The sequence below is a fragment of the Scatophagus argus genome, chromosome 16 (genome assembly GCF_020382885.2).
Source record: "Scatophagus argus isolate fScaArg1 chromosome 16, fScaArg1.pri, whole genome shotgun sequence".
Taxonomy (NCBI): domain Eukaryota; kingdom Metazoa; phylum Chordata; class Actinopteri; family Scatophagidae; genus Scatophagus; species Scatophagus argus.
Genome location: NC_058508.1, coordinates 19,699,002 through 19,718,001, shown reverse-complemented (window position 1 = coordinate 19,718,001; position 19,000 = coordinate 19,699,002). Strand labels below are relative to the sequence as shown.

The following is a 19,000-nucleotide window of genomic DNA, read 5'->3' as shown; positions in this document are numbered from 1 at the left end:
TATATATTTCTGAGATCTAATTCTGCTTTCCATTAAGTCTTAAAAATCATACATGACAAAAAACCAGAGCAGCTCCTCCATTTGTATCACGAAAATAAAACAGGAAAATTATACAAAAGTGACCTTTTTCTATATCCTAAAACCTGATTATGCACCGCAACCATGTTTTCTGTCTTTAGCTTTTCCCTGTGTAGTGTGGGGTGGAAAAAAAGACGAGGACAAATCAGAATTAATCAATTCATAAAGGCAATAAAAAAATCTGTCAAAGCAAACGCATCACGCCAATCCAAGAAAAAGACTCTTTGTTCGCCGCAATCTGTTTCCTCATCTCACAGCCAGACACGGCCACAGAAACCTCTCCTTCCTGTTTTTCCTCATGAGACAAAGGGGGGGAAAAAAAAGGCAAAAATAGAGGAAGAAACAAAGCGAGGGAGACAGAGAGAGAGAGAGAGAAGAGAAACGAGTGCATCAATCAAGCAGCTTCTTACTGCCAACAAAGCGCTCAGTCTCCTGAGTCCTGTCGCTGAGCGGACCCCCTGAGTCTGGACACGCATTTCTTAAAAACTATTTATTTGTTTTGGAGCAAGGCATGGCATACAGTATATGTACTGTATAAACATCGTCATTAAACATACTATTCTTTTCTTGCTTGTAAAATAAATCCGATACAATTAGACTTTGCACTGCAAGTCCTGTCGTGGTACATAATCATATATTTACACATATAGATCTCTATAAACAAGTACTCTGTAGTCATTTGCTTACCACAGGGTTCTTAATCTCGCCGTTTTTTGTTTAAATTAAAAATGCATTATTTCCAACATATTTGAGCTGCCTTTAGCCTGTAGCAGCTCCATACAAAGTTCTCATATTAGCGTCACGGTAGCAGTAAGCCCTTTGCCCAGGAAATCACTGGACTCGTCGTCTGAACCCTGGGATAAACAAAGTCGTCGTCCGGGTTAAGAAAGCGAACTCTGAGATCCAGCACTGGCTCCGATCCTGCTCGTCTTTGGCTCACACACACACACACACACACTTCAGTTTAATTTTCTGAGAACACGCAAAAATTATTGCCAGCGTTTACTTTCTGGTAGGTTTCATTCATGAGACCTCACAGATGTGTCGGAGCTGAATGGTTCCTGTAACCCGTCAGGTAATACTGTCATCTAAACGTATAGCCAAGGATGTGTGGAAGGTTTATTCTTTCTTTTTTTTTGAGCTGGAACAAGAAGCAGGCAGCCAGAGTTCGCTTTCCACCCATTTTTCATTTAAAAACCCCAATTCTGTAACGTCTGCAAAACCAGCTGCTTTCAATGATTTACTTTTAACGACACAACGTCCTGAAAGTATCATTAGATCTGACACAGTCTAAATATAAAAAATATATTTATACATATATATTTGCTTATAGAATCTAATTGGAATGGACGTGGGGATATAAATAGAAATGAAGCAATTTTCACATTTGAAGTTAAAAACAAAATCAAATTTGTTAAAGCCAAAAAAACCCCCCAAAAACCCCACAACATTCATTTTACATAAAAGTGCATCCGATTTGAAAAGTGAACTTTAAGCTAAGGCTTCTCAGTCAGGGATGTTTGGGCCAGACACGTATGAACAATCAGATTAAAATGAAGGCCTTTAGTTTGTATTTTCAAGCCATGAAAAGCATCATCAGCTTTACTTTCACATAACAAGTCCATTGCAAAGTATTTTATCAGCCCCTTTCTGGCACTTTGCTGGCTGAGAACATCTGTGACTCTGAAGAGCCACTAGAGGAGGATGGCAAAAAGGTCCAGTGGAAAAGGAAAAAATCCACCCGCAGCTCCTCTTAAACAGCAACTTCATATGAGCAGATCATTCGCATCGAACTGGACTGAAATGCGCTGATCCTGATAATTTCCCCAGTAACTGGACAACAACAAATAACGACAGTGAGCAGAGAGCTTGTTTCTCTCTGGGGAAATATTAAAAGTCATTTCTCTGACTTAAACCAGGTATTGTAGATGCAAATTCCAAGTTTGTGCCTCTCCTGTGTTATAATTACATTCACAGAGCAAAGCACTGGTTTGTCTAAAAAAAGAGATACTCAGCAGCCTTTACAAAACCCAGAAGAACTCAGTCGCTGCTCACCACAGTTTCCGAAACCCAAAGACTCTTCATTCACTGTCATCAATGACAAACAAAAGGCACAAATCCTGATATTTCAGAAGCTGGAACCCGCTGGCTTGAAAAATGACTCAGATGAATAATGGATTATGAGAATTTTTGGCAACTAATTTCCTTTTGATTGACTGATTGGCTGTTTAGTTGCAACCTGAGAAACGTGATGAAAAGTGTTGTGTTGTGCAGATGAGTTTTTTGATTTTGGAAAAACCTTCGCAGCAGCAGGGACTGTCGTTAAAATGCCTTCTGCGTTCTTCAAAGATCATCATCGTGTCATTTACAGAAGACGTATGTTTGCCACTGTGACTTGAATGTAAATATAATATATAAGAGGCACAAACTGAGGCAGGAAGCTGCTGTGCATCATGGTCATGGAGGGTGGCGTCAGTGGAGAAATGTGTGTACTGGTCTCTTCTTAATCTCCACCTGTGAGGTTACTAAGGCATGTCAAAACGATGTCCTAATTAAGAAGGGCTGAAACCAAAACAAGCCCATTAAACCTCAGCGCGACACCATTTCGTCTCACCTAATCCACACGAGCGTGCAGTCAGAAGTGCATCACGAATAGCTTTCAGCAGAGTTATAGTTCACAGGTGGACTCTGCTTTGTTTAGAGATTAAGCAGGGATGGGGGGGAGGAGACAATCCTGTCCAGTTCACACTGTCGTGCAGCAGAGGCGATAAACATGCGTGGGACAAAATGAGCTTTAGGCCTGCTGTAGCTTTAAACTGGTGCTCAGCTAAATGCTTAAATGTCAAACACTGAAAGGCTTCTTAGGTTTCTCACAACTGCCCTGCAAATGAACGTAAACACAAGAGAGGATACTTGATGACCTGAATGCTGCTGACTTTGGAGTGCATGTGTGTGTGTTTGTTATCTGAGGAGAGTCAGTGGCCCACCGGAGGCTTCATCTGTGTTTTGTTGCCCCCTGGTGGTAAGACTAGTCAGAGCAGGTACTGGCATTGGTTTTCAAGGCTTTGTTGGCTGCTGCTGCTGCCAAATGTCATTTGGATTTGTGTGAGCGGAGATTTCCGAGCGGCGGCAGAGACTCAGTGTTTTTAACATTGACTTCTAGACCAGTCCTGTGTCCAGATTTCTGCCGTGGAGGGGTTACGGGGAAGCTACAGATACTGCTGAGGCTACTGTGCCACTCTGTGGTTAAAGTTCAGAAACCGGGCAGGGTTCAGCACAGAATCTGGGAGAAGGGATGTCTGAGCAGCTCCTCGGCGCTCGGCCTGTGTTTGGCCTCCACAAAAATGCAGCTCATGAAGTCCCGCGCCTGGTCGGAGATGTGCGAGGGCAGCAGCGGATTGGTGGGCTGCGTGGCGATCTTGAATATGGCTGCCATGGCCTCATATTCAGCCCACGGAGGCTTTTCTGTCAGCATCTCCACCACCGTACAACCAAGGCTCCTGTGAAAGAAACGCACAGTTGTTTTTGCTTCAGTTCAATCACATAACAAGTTAAACTCAGCCGCTTGACGCTTTAAAGGAATGTTTTGAATGAACACACTCGCTGGCTGACTGCAGAGGGCCTCCTCTACCTGTTTGGGAGGTACGAGTCCTCCTGGGAGCAGTAACCCGCCCCCCACCCACCCTGGGCTTAGAACCTGGAACATACCAACCTCTGTTACGACCTGCCTTATTGGCCTGCAGCCAATCACATCACTCGCCCGGGAGGTCACCACCCAATCAGGTTGCATAAGGGGACGTTGTGTGAGTGCGGTAGGAACTGGGTTACATGCAAAAACAAACTGTCCTGATAAACTAGGATGAAACTTGAAACTCCTGGTCTTACCACACATCAGCCTTCCTGCCGTAGCCTTCTCCACTGATCACTTCCGGGCTCATCCAGTAGGGGGTGCCGGTCACAGAACGGATGCCGGTGCCAGACATGCAGATGGTCTGCAGTCTCTTGCTGGCACCGAAGTCTCCGAGCTTCACGTTGCCCGCTGAATCCCGCAGGATGTTGGCACCTGAGAGAGCACAAGTAAGTATTTTAACTCAACCAATCACCTTCCACATGATGTGAAACACAAACAAAAATATATAAAATGGGCGCATGTGCAGTTAAACAGGACTACCTTTGATGTCCCTGTGCACGATCATGTTGCTGTGCAGGTAGGACATGCCCTCCAGGATCTGTCTTGTGTACTTCCGGGTCACATTTTCTGTCAGGGCTCCATAGGCCTTCAGCTGGTCTTTGACGGAACCCTGACAGGAAGACAACAAAGTGTTTTACATCAGAGCAACAACCCCACGAACTGTGATCACAACCAGGGTCTAAGACCAACAATCCACTCCATAGCTGAGAGCCTGAACCCAGAACACACGGAGTGTCAGAGCCGAGCTGGAATCTGCCACCTGAAGCATCTGCAATATGTTCAAAGCAGGGGCGGCGTCTTGGGCCTTTTGTCCAAGTGGTCCCAGAGGGAAGGAGCAACCTCAAAAACTAAACTATTTATTGCTTTTGTGCTTGAGTTCTCTCCGCATCTGGAGAACCTTAGGGATTAATGGATAAATTTTGATTGATGAAAAAGATTAAAAACCATTGTCACTGTTTGCAGTGTAATTTTGAAAACTGATCTGACGCCTGATTTAATACTGGAGAGAAGAAACGCAGAGTCGGGATGGGAGATAAAATGCTTGTAATCTGTAGATCGCGAGACCTCAGAAAACCACCCGCCTGCTGACTGACTGCACGTCAATGTGAGAGTCGTTTCTGCTTCCTTTTCTGATTTGGTACACAACTTCCTCTCTTCAGCTTGCTAGTTTTTACACTTTTTACAAGTTAGCAATACAACTATGTTCCAGCGACCTAAACTGAAACAAGGTTACCGAGTTCCTAAAAAGGTTCCTGAATAAGTTCCTGTGGTTAAATATAGTCAGAAGTGTTTCACTTTGACCAAATAACTTCAGGAGCAAGCAGAGGAAATAAGTGCGGACACTTTTTTGACTGCCTGATATTGTTTAATGAACCAACTTTAATATCAATTAAAATTGTTAAGTCAAGGGAGCTGACTGACCGTCCCTAAGACTGCAGTTATGGGAATCATTTCTAGGATTGGACAGCCGTTTGCTCTGAGCCCTGGTTGAACTCGACTCACCCCCGGCATGTACTCCATGAAAATAGTGAGGGTCTTCTCGTTGTGGTCCCTCAGACAGCCGTAGTACTGAACAATGCGCTCGTGATGCAGATTTTTCAGCAGCTGGATTTCGCACTCCAACGCACTGACCTCCTGCACACACACGGACAATAAGAGATCAGATACTGAAACGTCAAACGTCCGCTTTGCAATCAAACACACGCTGTCATTTCTGAACAAAGTGTCTTTGCCCCTGCAGGCTCGCTCACCACCGGTGACAAGCAATTAAACCATAAACACCGTAACAAACGGTGACTTATGGCTGCATGTGGAGCCTGCAAACACTAAGTGAAACTTAAAGCAAGAGAGTAAATGAAAACCAATGGCACAGTTCCTCAAAAGAAGTTCCTGTGTTTACTTCAGAGAATGAGGCCACAACACAAAGACACACAAAGAAATCCCAAAGTCCCCACACAGAAGGCGGTTTAAGAGGAACAACAACTGATTCACATCTGCCACAAGCTGGGGGTGGGACACCGAAGGGGTGACGGGAGGCCAAGGCAGTGCTGATCCATCACCCCAACGCCTTTCAGACACAGGAAGTGACAGTGCATGTTTTCTCTGCTAAATACAGGAAAAGACATTAAAATCGAAGGGGGGGGGGGGCGAAAACATCTTCAATTCATTTTACAGGAATGGAAAGGAAAATCTTTTCCTTCCTGCAGATTGATTATTTTACTTCTGTGTCAGGGGAGCGTAACTCCTGACCCAGACAGATTTGTTTTTAAACTGGTTTACTCATTCACTTAATGCTCAGTCAGTTATGCTAACTACCTGCATTCCTGAACAGATTAACAAGCACAACGCATGAGGTCATTCTTGGCTCTTCTGCAGGGCCAGAATGAATCAAAACTACAGTTTAATGTTTTACAAAAGGCTGTAATGTTACATTCATGAGTTATATTGTAACGGAGGAAATTGTGCAATGTCCTGAAAAAAGCAGCTGAATTTCTAATGTGCAACCAGAGGGAACAAAAATGTGAGCATGTGCACGTAATGCCAGCAAGAAAACAATATTTCTACAGTTGAAGGAGGACCAAGAGGCAACATCACATAAATAATAATGGAAATATTGTAAATGGTGAAAGAAAGAGAGAAGAGGAAGCCACAAATCAATCAGCAGTCTGCCTCTGTGAAAACATGAAAAGCTGGAGGACAACCCATGTTAGCGTCTCACCTTGCTGGTCTCTGGACTCTCGGGATCAAACTGGACTTGTTTGGCAGCCAACTCCCTCCCAGTATCCACGTCGTAACACAGGTAAACACGACCAAACGCTCCCTGGCCCAGGAGCTTCCCCCGCCGCCAGGTGATCGGAGCGCTGGGTGCTGGAAAACGAAACAACAAAAACACATCTCTTAAACCTTCACAATTTACATCATCCTGTCATGTGTGGTGTGCTTTCAAAAGAGGACATTTTGTTCCGAGTTCCTCAGCACTCACATTTATGCACAACGGAGCGATCTTGGGGACGCAGCCTTCCCTGTGAGTCGACCAGCTGCCAGCTGCCCAGACTCTCCTCGCTGCCGTTCAGCGAGCGGCGTGAAGGCACCAGAGTGAACAGGTTCCCCTGAGGGCGACGGATCCGCGGAAACGTCCGACGGCCTGAAGAGGACACGGACAGACGTCGGCTCAGGTTAATATCACACGACAGAGAGGGGAGGCAGAGGGAGGGAACAGCAGGGAGAGAAGACACACACTGACTGACTTACCTTCACTGTGGTCCTTGTGGTGCAGGGAGACGTGGTACCTACGAGGATAGGTGCCCCCTTTGCCTGCTACCCTGTCATACACATGATTCTCCCTGTCTGGAAGCAAATATCCAAAGGTCAGCTGCGTCACTCTGTAATTCAAGCCAGTTTCGCTCACACGCACACCAAGTCATACAGTCAAGTCAAGAGCACAGCAGATCAGAACCAGGGTCACTCTGGTCACTAACAAGCAAACACTGACTCTCAAGAGTAGATTTCTTGATCAAATCAGTAACTTGTGCCCTAAGCTTTAAGGCTGCCCCGGATCAGTGTTCATGTTTGGCGTATGGTTTGTCGTCAGCATTAACTTCAATGCATCTCTCACAGCTTGCAGCTGAAGTCGACAGAAATCTTCCACCTGATGGCTGAAAAGACGTTAGAAAGTACTCAAGGCACAAGGCTTTGTCCCGTGACGTGTTATGCTTTAAAACAGGACTTCCTGACGGCTGCTGTGGAAATCAAAACGTGGAAGGATCTGCTTCTGGTAGCTGCTCTCACCTGAGCACTCCTGACGATTATCAGGGTAACTCTTGGCTCTGTGCATACGAGACTTCCTCAGTGAGGGACTGCAGGAGACGAGAGGGAAGGAAGAAGAATGAGATGGGGAGAGCGCTGGGACTTTAAACTCAGTGTGATAAGAAGAGCAGGTGGGCTCTGCTTCTCACCTGTCGGAGCTGCTGTCCAGAGACTGACAGCTTCCAGAGACAGAGTTTTCTGCACTGCTCCAGGGATCCAGCACCTGTACAGGACATCATTTGGAAATCAAAGGGTGCGTATGCACATGTGCTTTGCGTGCACTCATTTCAGAAAGGCAAAAAGATGCATCCTAAAAACTTTGGGAACATCAATACAATATATTTCATTTTCTCTGGAACACCTACGCTGTCAGTGTGCCTGTGGCAATGGACAACGCTGGGAACTCACTGAATACTTTATTTGAGCTCATCTGCCCTAAATGAACGTTGAACATCAGCCACAACACTTTCACAAGGTTTGAGGAAGAGCTGTTGGTTTGATCAAATCTCAGCAGTCTTAGGTCATAAACACATCAGATGATTTCCATTTAAAGGTGGACTTTGTGCACTAATAGTGAAGTGGTGACTCACACACTGATCGCTCGTCTCGGGGATGAACTCCCCCTCACTGTTTATGCTGGTGTAGGAACCTTGGCGGGCGATCCTCTGCTGGCGTTCGGGCACGTAGCCAGGAGGCGGCGAGCTACGCCCCGTGTTCTGAGAACCTGGGATTAGACAGCAGTCGTGAGCGGAAAGGAAACATCAGGTGTATGAAAAGTTCAAATTTAAAACAGTGACTGGACTATACAGATCTGAAGACTGAAAAGTGCATGACAGCTTTAGCAGTAACGTGCTGTGAGGATACCAGATGATTACGTGATACTGCTTATGCTTTGCACCTGTTTTTTAAACTAACAGACCCTTTGTTGAGATTTACAGACTTTCAGACTGAAAGGAGCAACGGCTGAGAGCTGGTTTTAATATTTATGGCCTGGTGCCGTCTGGCTCTCCGGCCCTCCTGCAGCCACTTCGACCCTCTCCTCTGGGGGGGGATGCTAAAGCAGGCCACTGGCACACCACACTAATAGCGTTCTGTAATCTGATTGGCTGCTGTCCAGCAGGCATGTCTAGTGATGGGGAACAGGAAAAGGAAGTTGACCCATTGCTAAGAGGGGAAGCCGAGGAAAGAACAGCCGGTTAAAGAGAGTGAGAGAGAGAAGAGGTAGTAAAAAAGTGGCTGCGGCACGAAGACATGACGGCTACTCATAAATGAGCGTTAACAAAATGTCGGAAGAAAAATAATCTACATTTCCTCCCACTCTGACGCAGACAAGATTTGTGTAAATGTACCAGTCGAGAGGTGGCGCCCCCTGGGCTCGGAGGATTGGTACGCCGTGCTGACGTCTCCAGTGGACTGAGAGGACTTGATCCTCACCTGCTTACACGGAACGTGGTGGGAGGGAGAGGAGGCCTGCAGGTGGAGGAAGGAGGAAGAGGAAGAAGGTTTAAACAAAGCTTCGACACGCGTTTGACAAATCGCTTCACGTCAGCAAGCTGGTGTCATCGCAATGAGGACATTCAGTTTGTCACAACGTGGCTCCACGGTGAAGAAAGGGCAGTGGTGCAATGATAGTCCTGTGTGTGTGTGTGTGTGTGTGTGTGTGTGTGTCTCACATTGCTGTGCTCCTCAGTGAGCAACAGGATCCTGATGCTCTTCATGTTGGAGCTTCGGTCCAGCAGGTCAATCGCCTTGTCCAGGTCGTCCTGACCGCGCAGAGGGATGGACAACTGCCAGGGTACCAGACACACACACACACACAAAATCAACATAATGTTTGAACAAAAGCATCAAGGCACACAAGCTTTTGGAAACATTTCATGCAGAACAAATATTTGATAAAGTAAACGTGCAGATCCGTACAACAACAGGCAATCATGTGCTTCGTTATTTACAGACAAAAATAAAATTCCTCATTTCAAATCTGGAAACACATGCAGACATAAAGAAACACACATGCACAATGTGTGTGCAGGGCTGAAACAATTTCAGTCGACAGAAAATGAATTGGCAACTATTTTGATGATGGATTTAACATTTTTTGCTTCATTTTTCAAGCATGAATACCAAACATTTCCAGCTTCTCAAATGACTTCCTGTCGAGGACAGCAGAACGAGTGGGAAAAAGACGGGCGGGGATACAGCACAAGAGTCTCCACTTTACCTCATTGTTCATATAATGCAGGTCCAGCTGCTGGCCAAAGACGGCCTTCACTTTCTGCTGGATTTCCTCGAACTGCACAGGTCGTCCAAACATCAGGATCCTAAAAAAAAAAAAATCACATCAAAGGATCACACAGACGGACAGACAGACTATGAGAGATTTGTACCGGATGCTAAGGAAGCCTCTTTTGAGTTACATGCACATGTGCAAGCAAAATCCAAACGAGCTGCTGTTTCTAGTGTGTGCAGATTCCTCTAAGTGCACCTTGCATATTTGTGGTTAGTGCTGGCAGCCTCAGACTAACCACAGTCCTTTCCCCTTCCCATTCTCCAGCTCAACATAGCAGTCTGAATTAAGTGTGTGTTGGACTGCTTCTCATGAACGGGAACATGTGACAAGAAGGCATGACTGAGCCAGTATGTTTATGTCTCAGTGTGAGTTTATACTTGCTTCACTTGCATATATATAAACGTATACGTACGCTATATGGACAAAAGTATTGGGATGCCAAAAGGGACTTTAATGACATCTCATTCTAAACACACAGACAGCTTTGCAGCTCTAACAGCTTCCACTCTTCTGTGAAGGCTTTCCACAACATGTTGGAGTGTTTCTGTGGGAATTTGTGCCCATTCATGCAGTAGAGCATTTGTGAGGTCACACACTGATGTTGGACCAAAAGGCCTGGCTCACAATCTCCGTTCCAGTTCATCCCAAAGGTGTTGGATGGGGTTGAGGTCAGGACTCTGTGTGGGCCAGTCAAGTTCTTCCACACCAAACTCATCCAACCATAGAAAAGGGCCTTCAACAAACTGCTGCCACAAAGTTGGAAGCATAGCATTGTCCAAATGTCTTGGTATGCTGAAGCATTAAGATTTCCCTTCACTGGAAGTCAGGGGCCGAGCCAAACCCTGAAAAACGGGCCCATGCCGTGTCCCAACACTTTTGTCTACATAGCGTATCTAAAAGAGTATACCTAGACTTACACAACGCGCATATAAAAAAAACAAACAAACAAAAAAGTCAAACTCACCTCCTCTCTCCCGAGAACTCAAACTTCATCCTGACATCATCCTGAGAGACAACACAAACAACAGAAAGTCAAAGAGTGGACAGATCAGGTCTGCATTAACAGGACGGGTGATTTTAGCAAAAGAAAATACTTGCACACGCACTTCAGACATTATCACTCCACTCTGTACCTCCTCCACGGGTACATCACTTGTGAAAGCCCACTTCCAGTGAAGTCCAAACAAAGTTACTGTGGAAACTGTCTTTCCCAGGGGGCCACTCTCTGCTTTTAAGCAAACACTACGCTGCACACGAGTTGTCTACTCTGACCACCCTCACAGCGCCGGCTGTGGTGGACAGCGAGGGTGGGTGGGCTGCTGGCTACTTCTTCACACGAGCACAGAATATTTTGCGGGAAAAAGTCGAAAATAACTGGATTTAATACATTTCACGTGCAGCAGTAGCACAGTTGCGGGTGTCTATCTCGGGAATCCATCGGTCTTCATGCTAAATCAGCTAACTGTGTGGGCTGGGGGGTGGGGGGAGGGGAGAAACAGCAAGAAACAAGAATGTACCTGCATGGGTGATCCCCATTTACACGTTTACTATAGCAGCGGTCCAAAATTTGAATTTCATGGTCAACAGACCCGCAGTCACGAGGAAAAACATGATGCTGTTTAGGTGATCAGTCGCTTTAATGTTTCCACCGTCAGTAGTTTCCTTCTTACTTTTAGACTAGTCGACAGACCGTAAGGCCCACAGACACACGGTGATCTGTGGTTCTGGGCTGACAAGTTTAAAACCCGTGCAGACAGATCACAATTGATCACAATTCATCCTCAATTTGACTATTTAGAACTTCGAGTAATTTCATCAATACTTTAATTGTGAAGATTCAGCAGATGCTCCTTCATGTCTGAGGGGCAGCTATGGCTCAGGGTGCTTTGGACTTCAGGATCACCTGGCTACGCTGCCTCTTTGGACCTACGCTACTGAAACACTTTCGAATGTGCTTAATTCTATGAAAGCTTTCATTAGGCATGTGTTTTCAGGTGGGACCGACATGTTTGAGCTCCAGCTCACAGTGAAGACTAAAGGCTGAGCGCTCCGACTTAAATGAAGCCCGGGTAACAGCAAAGGTTTTATCCAGTCGCTCAGCACCATTTCCATCATTCCTTTGTTAAATCCTGGCTTATGAGGACAACTTTACACAAGCTTCGGCTTTTCAAACCCTCTGCAGGCTTTTCTGAAACGTCCACTTTGTGATGATGCAGCTGCAGCGCACCTGTCTGTTGGCCTGGGCCGGCGTCTTGGGTTTGCCGCTGTCATACGACAACACAGGCTGCCGCCGCGTCATCTGGAGGGCGACCAGGTCCTTCATTATGGAGTGGAGCGCCTGCCTCTCATCTGAAGAGGACAATGAGTCGGGCAAAATACACAATTAGAGTGTGGATTGGAAAATGAGTGGCCTGTGTGTGCCTGTACGACAGAAAGAGAGAGAGATGAGCCCCTGTGCGTTTAGTTCTGCACTAAAAGGTGTGTGTGGACGACGAGTCCATCGTCTTTAACTACAGCCAGATGCAGACTATCCTGTGACAGGGTATTAGAGGCAGGGAAGCACTGCACTGTTTTTGATATGCTTATTCCCATGTTTGATCTCAGGGCAAGCTCTGCCTTGGCTGAACTAGCTCACGAAGAGAAAATATTCTCCTTGTGTAGCTTGGACAGACATCATACAACCCCGGGGCAGCGGAGAGAACCAGACCCCCATCTCTGCAAAAACCAATCCCTTCAAGCCGGCAGCGTCTGGGACGGCAGCTCGCCCAGGCTTTGGCCTCAGGGATGGTGTTTGGTTATGAGTGCGTGCGTCTGCTTTTATCTTGAACTGCGAGGAAACTGTGCGCTAAACGTCTGTCTAACATCAGGATTAAAAAGACTTACTCATTGTGGTGATGTTTGCGTCGACCGTGTGGTCCACAAACCAGTCCTCAGAAACTTTCCTGCGCTGTGCCAACCCGCCCACAGCCTGCAGTGATAAAAACAGATATTAATTAGTGAAAAGAAAAGGCGTGTAATAACTGGGGCTGGCGCTGTTTTGGTCTATATTTTTTGCGTGGAGGCAGAGCAGGATGTGAGTCACCGAGTCAGACAGGTGACGGCATGTGACAAAGGTTATCAGCCACTGTCACACTACAGTAGTCAGTCACAGAGGGTCAGTGTGCGAGCCCATAAAACAGCACGGTGATGAAAGAGGAGGAGACCTGAAGGAAGAAAAAGAGAATCACAGCAGGAAACCTGGAGGCCAGCATGACAAAGTGCACCCTTATTATGTGGTATGCAGGTAATTAAATTACATGGCGGAGTGTTTTAATGTGACAATAAACCTTTTCATGTACAGCACAAGCTGTTCTTCATGCGCAATTCCCCGCATGTATGCAAAAACACAAGCTAAGCCTGCAGAGGATTCTGCGGCTGAGTGAATGACAACGTGCGCAGCGCATGTGAGAGTGTGTGTTGTGCGTTTTGCCCATGAGAAAGAACGACAATTGGAAACGGCTGAAATTCAAGCTGCCCTGGCAGCGATCAGTCTGGCACAGTTCATATGGGAAGAATGTTTTATACGGGGAGTTTTCTGCCATTTGAAATATCTACCAGCTTTAAACTTCTGTGACTGCACGAGCTGCAAAAAGCCAAACTCGGGCTGCGTTACGACCCCACTGTCGATGTTAACAGGGCAATATTATCTGGCCTGTTTGAGGCGTCAACAGAATTATAAACTGAAGCATTTCCTTTAATGGAGAATTTCAACCAATAAACCACCGAATTCAAAGGAATTCCAAAAAAGGAGAACAAAAAAGGACTCTTGCGTTCTTGTCACTTTGAGGTCCTTCAAAACAAACGCTAGTTTTCATAAATTCACACAAAGGTGTGAAGGGATAACAAAACGACCAGATTGCATCAAATCAGAGAGTGAAACCAGAGCTCTCTTTTTCAAACATTTAAAACCTGTACACCCCACTGTGCGACTTGAAGGCAGGGACTGCTGAGGTTTTGACTGACTGGATGTCACCGACACTGATAAACAAACTGTATGCAACGTGGATCTGTCACATCCTGCTGCTGCATCCACAGCATGACATAAACACCAGGACAGACAGACAGAAACTTCACGCGACTGCTCTAAAAAGATGTGGAAATGAGAGAGTCCACTGACAACACAGCGAGAGCCTCACCTCGACATGTGCTTCAGCCTGCCTCAGATATAAGGACGTCGGTTCTGTGCTCGCGAGCCCGGCAGGCCTATAGAACTAATTTAATTCACAACATAACTGCTGCATCAAAGAGGACAGAGAAATACCAGACGGCGTGATGCTCTGCACAGGCAGGAGGCCGTCTGAGGAGAAAACTCAAAATGCGGGAAAGTATTTCCGTACATGAAACCGGGCAGCATCGGCACCTGAGGCAACTCATTGACTCTGTGGATTTCTGGGTAATAATCACCCACAGGAATGCCGGGCATGTCCGCTTCTGATCGGAGGAGCGCTGCCATGTTGTTTTCAAGCTTCCGCCACTCTCATGTTCCCCTGCCACCGCAGAAGGTGCCAGTGACTTTTTGTCCTTCAACCCTTCAGACTTCACGCTCAGGCCACTTTGTCCCCGACTAAATAACATAGAGTTTATGGGCTGTACAACCCCACCACCACCTCCAACTCCACCACTTTCATGGAAGGTCCAGTCACTTCAGAACACCCCATCACCTCTTCTCTCCAAAGAGAACAGCAAAGGAGGAGAGGAAATCCGTACACCTTAAGAGGTCCTTGTAATCAACAACACAGCGAATCACCTGTCTGTCCAGTCCCCCGGCTGTACTTCTCAGTCTCCTGATTTTAATTACCTCTCAAGTGGAATGCAGGGAATTCGATGGAGAAGGAGGCTGTGCTTTACCAGTCCAGTCAGCTGTGCCCGCTTTATTTTCCTTGTATCACATTTCCAGGACTAGCAGGATTTACATGGATTTTCCTCCCCCTCCCCCCCTCTCTCCTCTGTCTGCTTTAAGAGGTGTTTAGTCTGAGGCTGTTTTTCCCAGCCACAGTTCAGACTCTGTCTTTGGCCAGGGATGCATCTGGACTCAGTGCTTCACAGCAAAATCCCCTGGACTGATGTCTCTCCAGTTTCACGTGCACGTGTGTTTTGGGGTGCAGAGCAGCCCACCGCATTTGAATATTGCAGCCTCAACAAGTCGCTGGAGTTCAGCTTGGCTAAAGTTTCAGACGCTCTTAGTGGAGTTTTATTGAAGCATACGCACAAACGAATATACAAGTTAATCAGCAACTGGCTGACTCCGCTGCTGGTTGGCATGAAGCGTGTTTGGGGACAAGTTAATAATAATAATGATAACATTAATGCAATAAAGTTAGAGTTCAGATCTCTAAAAGAGAGAAACTTCGATTCAGAAGGTGGACAGTTTTGTTTTACTGTTTAATAAGGAAAAATGGGCTTCAGATTTGGGGCTGAGCAGTAAATCAAAAGGAAAAACATGATGTGAGAGCACACATCACACAGGGACGTCCTGGCCAACAGATCATATTCTCCAAATGGGAGGAAACCTGCTCGTTTGGTGCAGAACCCACCATCATGTTCATGCTGATCAAAATGAGTGCTGTACTGCTGCTTATTCTGCGTGTTCAGATAAAATAAGAAAACAAGAAAATTCTTTGTTAGGCCCAAAGTTCCCCTCTGATTTACAGTGACAGGTGTTCACACAGTTCAGCTCCAACAGGAATGTGAGGTTCTGAGTCGTATGATGGGAACCTACCGAGGTGAGCGCTGACATGTCACAACAACAAGCAGTTCACAATAATGTACTACTGTGGCGCTTTGTTATTGATTCCTTTGATTTTCCCAAGCTGGCTGCTCATAATGTACTTCCATACATTTGGTGCTGCATTCAGGTAACATGGGAAAAGCTGATAGCTAGAGTTTAAGTTGTTCTAGTTAAAGTTAACTAGAATATAATGAATAAAACCAGTGACTAGCTGGGCAGGGCCTAACGCTAAACAACGATTAAATCTAAGTTCTTATTGATTTCTGGTGAAGTAATGCTTGTAAACCCCAACCATCAAATTATATTTTCAATCACAACGAGCTGATGAACACAGATGTGATGATTTGTCATCTTTCAGTCACTTTTACAGTGTATGCACGATCACAGCTGCAATGCGTCTGCTCTAAAAGAATCTGATTCTGATGTGTCTGGTCTAAAAGCGCTTATTGGGCTGCTTTGTTTTCTCTACAGCTGTGCTGGTAAACAGTCTTACGCTCTGCGAGTCACATATGACTTTATGTACTTTAAAACAAAAGGCTTACAGAACACAAAAGACTCTACTGGGCTATAAGTGTTGTTTTTGAAACCCACGGTCTCAGAATTCATTAAAGTCTTATTTCTCCCCCTTTGCTCCTCTGAAACTCTTCTTCTATCCCTTCTATTCCTCACTTCATAAAGGAAAGGGACATTTCAGAGACATTTAGAGGGAGGACACTGAAGTTGTGCCTCCTGTGTTCGTTATGGGGATTCGGGGCCTTTAGCAGCTGACACAACGACTGTCTGTCTGTATTTATTTTTACTCTGACTTCATTTAATCTCAGCTCGTTTATGTTTCACCGACACGAATAAATAAAGAATTCAGGCTTTCCCCACCTGAGTTACTGAACTTCATGTTTGGAAATTCTTCATGTAAACAACAACAAACTTTTTTTAAGCGGCGCAGTTGCAGTTGCACAAACACAACACGACATGAATGCAGCGCAATTCGCTCATCGCACACACCTGTCATCCCTGTCACGTGCACAACACACACTCACCTGTCGCCTTGACGACGACGTTGGCCTTGACAATACCGGGCTTCTCCCGCGTGCAGCCGAGTCCGGTCACCGGTGTCTCGAGGCAGAGATGACGCACTTGGTCCGGCCGCTGCTCACGTCCATCGGTGGCCTCAGTCACACCGACACACCGCGTGCACGTGAGCGTGGGGGCGCCATGGCGGGTGCTGACACCCCCACCCCCCCCTCCCCAGATAACAGCGGCTCTTCTTCACGCGGAAAATCAAAGCGCACACGCAAACACACACTAGCAGATAGTTTCCAGGTTGTAAAATAAATAAAAGTTAAAAAACAAACCCTGGTGAGATTCAGCCGTGAGCTTTGCAGGAGAAAATGTTCCGATGGAAAAGCCTACATCACACTGCCCCAGCTGTGGCCCGAAGACAAACCGCTGCTCTGCTGCAGCCGCGGATCTTTGGAAAACTTCAATTTCCAAAACATTTTCAGGGGGTCACACTCGATATTTTAGGGGTCTTGCGGAACAGGAAGCCAGGTGTTACACGGGAACAAAACCCACCCAACCAGATGTGACAATAACTGAGTGAAATCCACTTGTGGGCATCAGCTCGCCAGAGGAAAAGACCGTACGAGTTCCGTGATTTCTGACGGCCTCTCTTCCTGCTAACTTTGCAGGTTTTCCTTCACCGTGTTGCCAGGTTGGAACCCCACAAAGCCTGGGCTGCAGATATGTTTACTGTGATGACTGCACTGAATAAGAGTGCATCGCATGGCAGCTACAGAAGACTACACGCAGGCCTGCTCCTGGCCTAAAACAGAAGTGCAGAGGAATTTGATTCAGTGCGCGACATGATGGAGTTCAGCCTAAAACTGACCGAAACGACACAGAGAGAATAAAACGCTCCGTGCAGACGCGTACTGAACACGTAAACTCGGCTTGTTAGCTCCTGTCAAGCGTAAACCAAGTCTGATAAACTCCACGGATGTTTACACTTCGCGGAGCTTCGGACTCTTAAATTACGGCTCCTGGGGATCTCATGTGAGGCACAAACTAACTGGAACAAAACGCAGTCTTTTCCAACAGCAGTTTCGCGGAGTTTTCGTACGGTTTTCTGCAACCGTCGTTAAGTTTCCCCGACCAAAACCAAAGTTAGAAAAGAAATAATCTTCAGCTGAGTACGTCAAACTTCCTGACAGAAAAAATATCGCCACCGGAACCAGCTTTTATGCCTCCGACAAGTGGGGAAAAGTGTACTCCGAGGTGGTGTCCATGTTGTCCAAACGCTTGACGATCCGTCGCGCTTGCATCCGCGATTTCACGGTTTTATTCCCAGCGGGATTTCTCATTACTAAACTATCTAAATTAGCGCCGCGCATCTGCGGGAACGCGCTGTTACTTGGTCGAAGTCTTGCTGCGGGAGCGCGCACGAGGTTATTAGTGGGGCGGGCCAACTGTGACGTAGGGCAGGTTAGTGCTGCCTTAAAGACCGTAGGAAAATAGCCATTTTAATTCCTCATCGCTATTCCTTCCGCCGTGATCCTTTTAAGAGAGTAATTTAAATAATAAAAGCTGCAATTCCTTATATTTGTGAAACTGGAACCATGAAAATGACCTTAAATGATGGATCAATATTTCTTACTTTTGATATTTATTCTACTGTTTACTTCTTTTATGGTATTCCCATGCTATTTTCACTTCTACTTAATTTAAGTTAGCTTTATTTTTTTCCTCCAAATAAACACAATAAAATCACTGCATTAAATCAACACCAGCATTTTATTTTTTTTTCTCCAAAAGCATGTAAAAAATAATAAAAACAAGAAAGAAAATGCACAAAATGATTGTGTATATTGGCATAGAAAGGGGGGGGGGCGCTTACAATTTAAAACGTTACACTTTCATACCACACAGAAGCAACAGAAAGAGAGAGATAGAGAGAGAGAGAGAGAGAGAGAGAGAGAGAGAGAGAGAGAGAGAGAGAGAGAGAGAGTGGGGGAGGGAGAGAGAGAGAGAGAGAGAGAGGGAGGGAGGGAGGGAAAGGGAGAGAGAGGGGAGAATAGAGGGGAAAGACTGCAGACACAGTCCATGCGTTCTTTTGCTGTAAGGCCACCTCGATCCACAGGTCAAGTCTGTAATACAGAATACATTTTCAAAGAGGCGTACATTTAAAATGTCTCGATGACAACAGAAGTCCACATCAAGTTTAGCACAAAAATGAAATCACTCACAGGTTCAACATTGAAAAACCTTACACTGAATTCATTCACCTGAGCCACTTGGCGACAGTGTAAAGTGTACCTTGACTGTTCTGTTACACTTAAAAGTTGCAATTCACAGATTCTGCAGTTGTACC

The 19,000-nt window shown here is 45.9% G+C and overlaps 1 protein-coding gene across 2 annotated transcripts; it reads right to left on the bottom strand.

The window, feature by feature from the left end:
* Positions 1–1,160: 1,160 nt before the first annotated feature.
* Positions 1,161–18,074, bottom strand: map3k3 (mitogen-activated protein kinase kinase kinase 3). 2 transcript variants are annotated; one of them, XM_046414662.1, is made up of 17 exons: positions 16,671–18,074; positions 12,750–12,834; positions 12,094–12,215; positions 10,831–10,871; positions 9,798–9,897; positions 9,250–9,363; positions 8,926–9,046; positions 8,167–8,300; positions 7,726–7,799; positions 7,559–7,626; positions 7,022–7,117; positions 6,753–6,914; positions 6,489–6,637; positions 5,273–5,404; positions 4,250–4,379; positions 3,964–4,141; positions 1,161–3,578 (listed from the first exon to the last, which is right to left on the bottom strand). In XM_046414662.1, exons 2-17 carry the CDS (start codon positions 12,751–12,753, stop codon positions 3,350–3,352), a joined length of 1,854 nt encoding a protein of 617 aa, XP_046270618.1. In that variant the 5' UTR covers positions 12,754–12,834; positions 16,671–18,074; the 3' UTR covers positions 1,161–3,349. The 2 variants fall into 2 exon arrangements, with proteins under 2 accessions (XP_046270618.1, XP_046270619.1); XM_046414663.1 differs by lacking the exon at positions 16,671–18,074 and adding an exon at positions 12,949–15,844.
* Between the last annotated feature and the right edge of the window lie 926 nt (positions 18,075–19,000).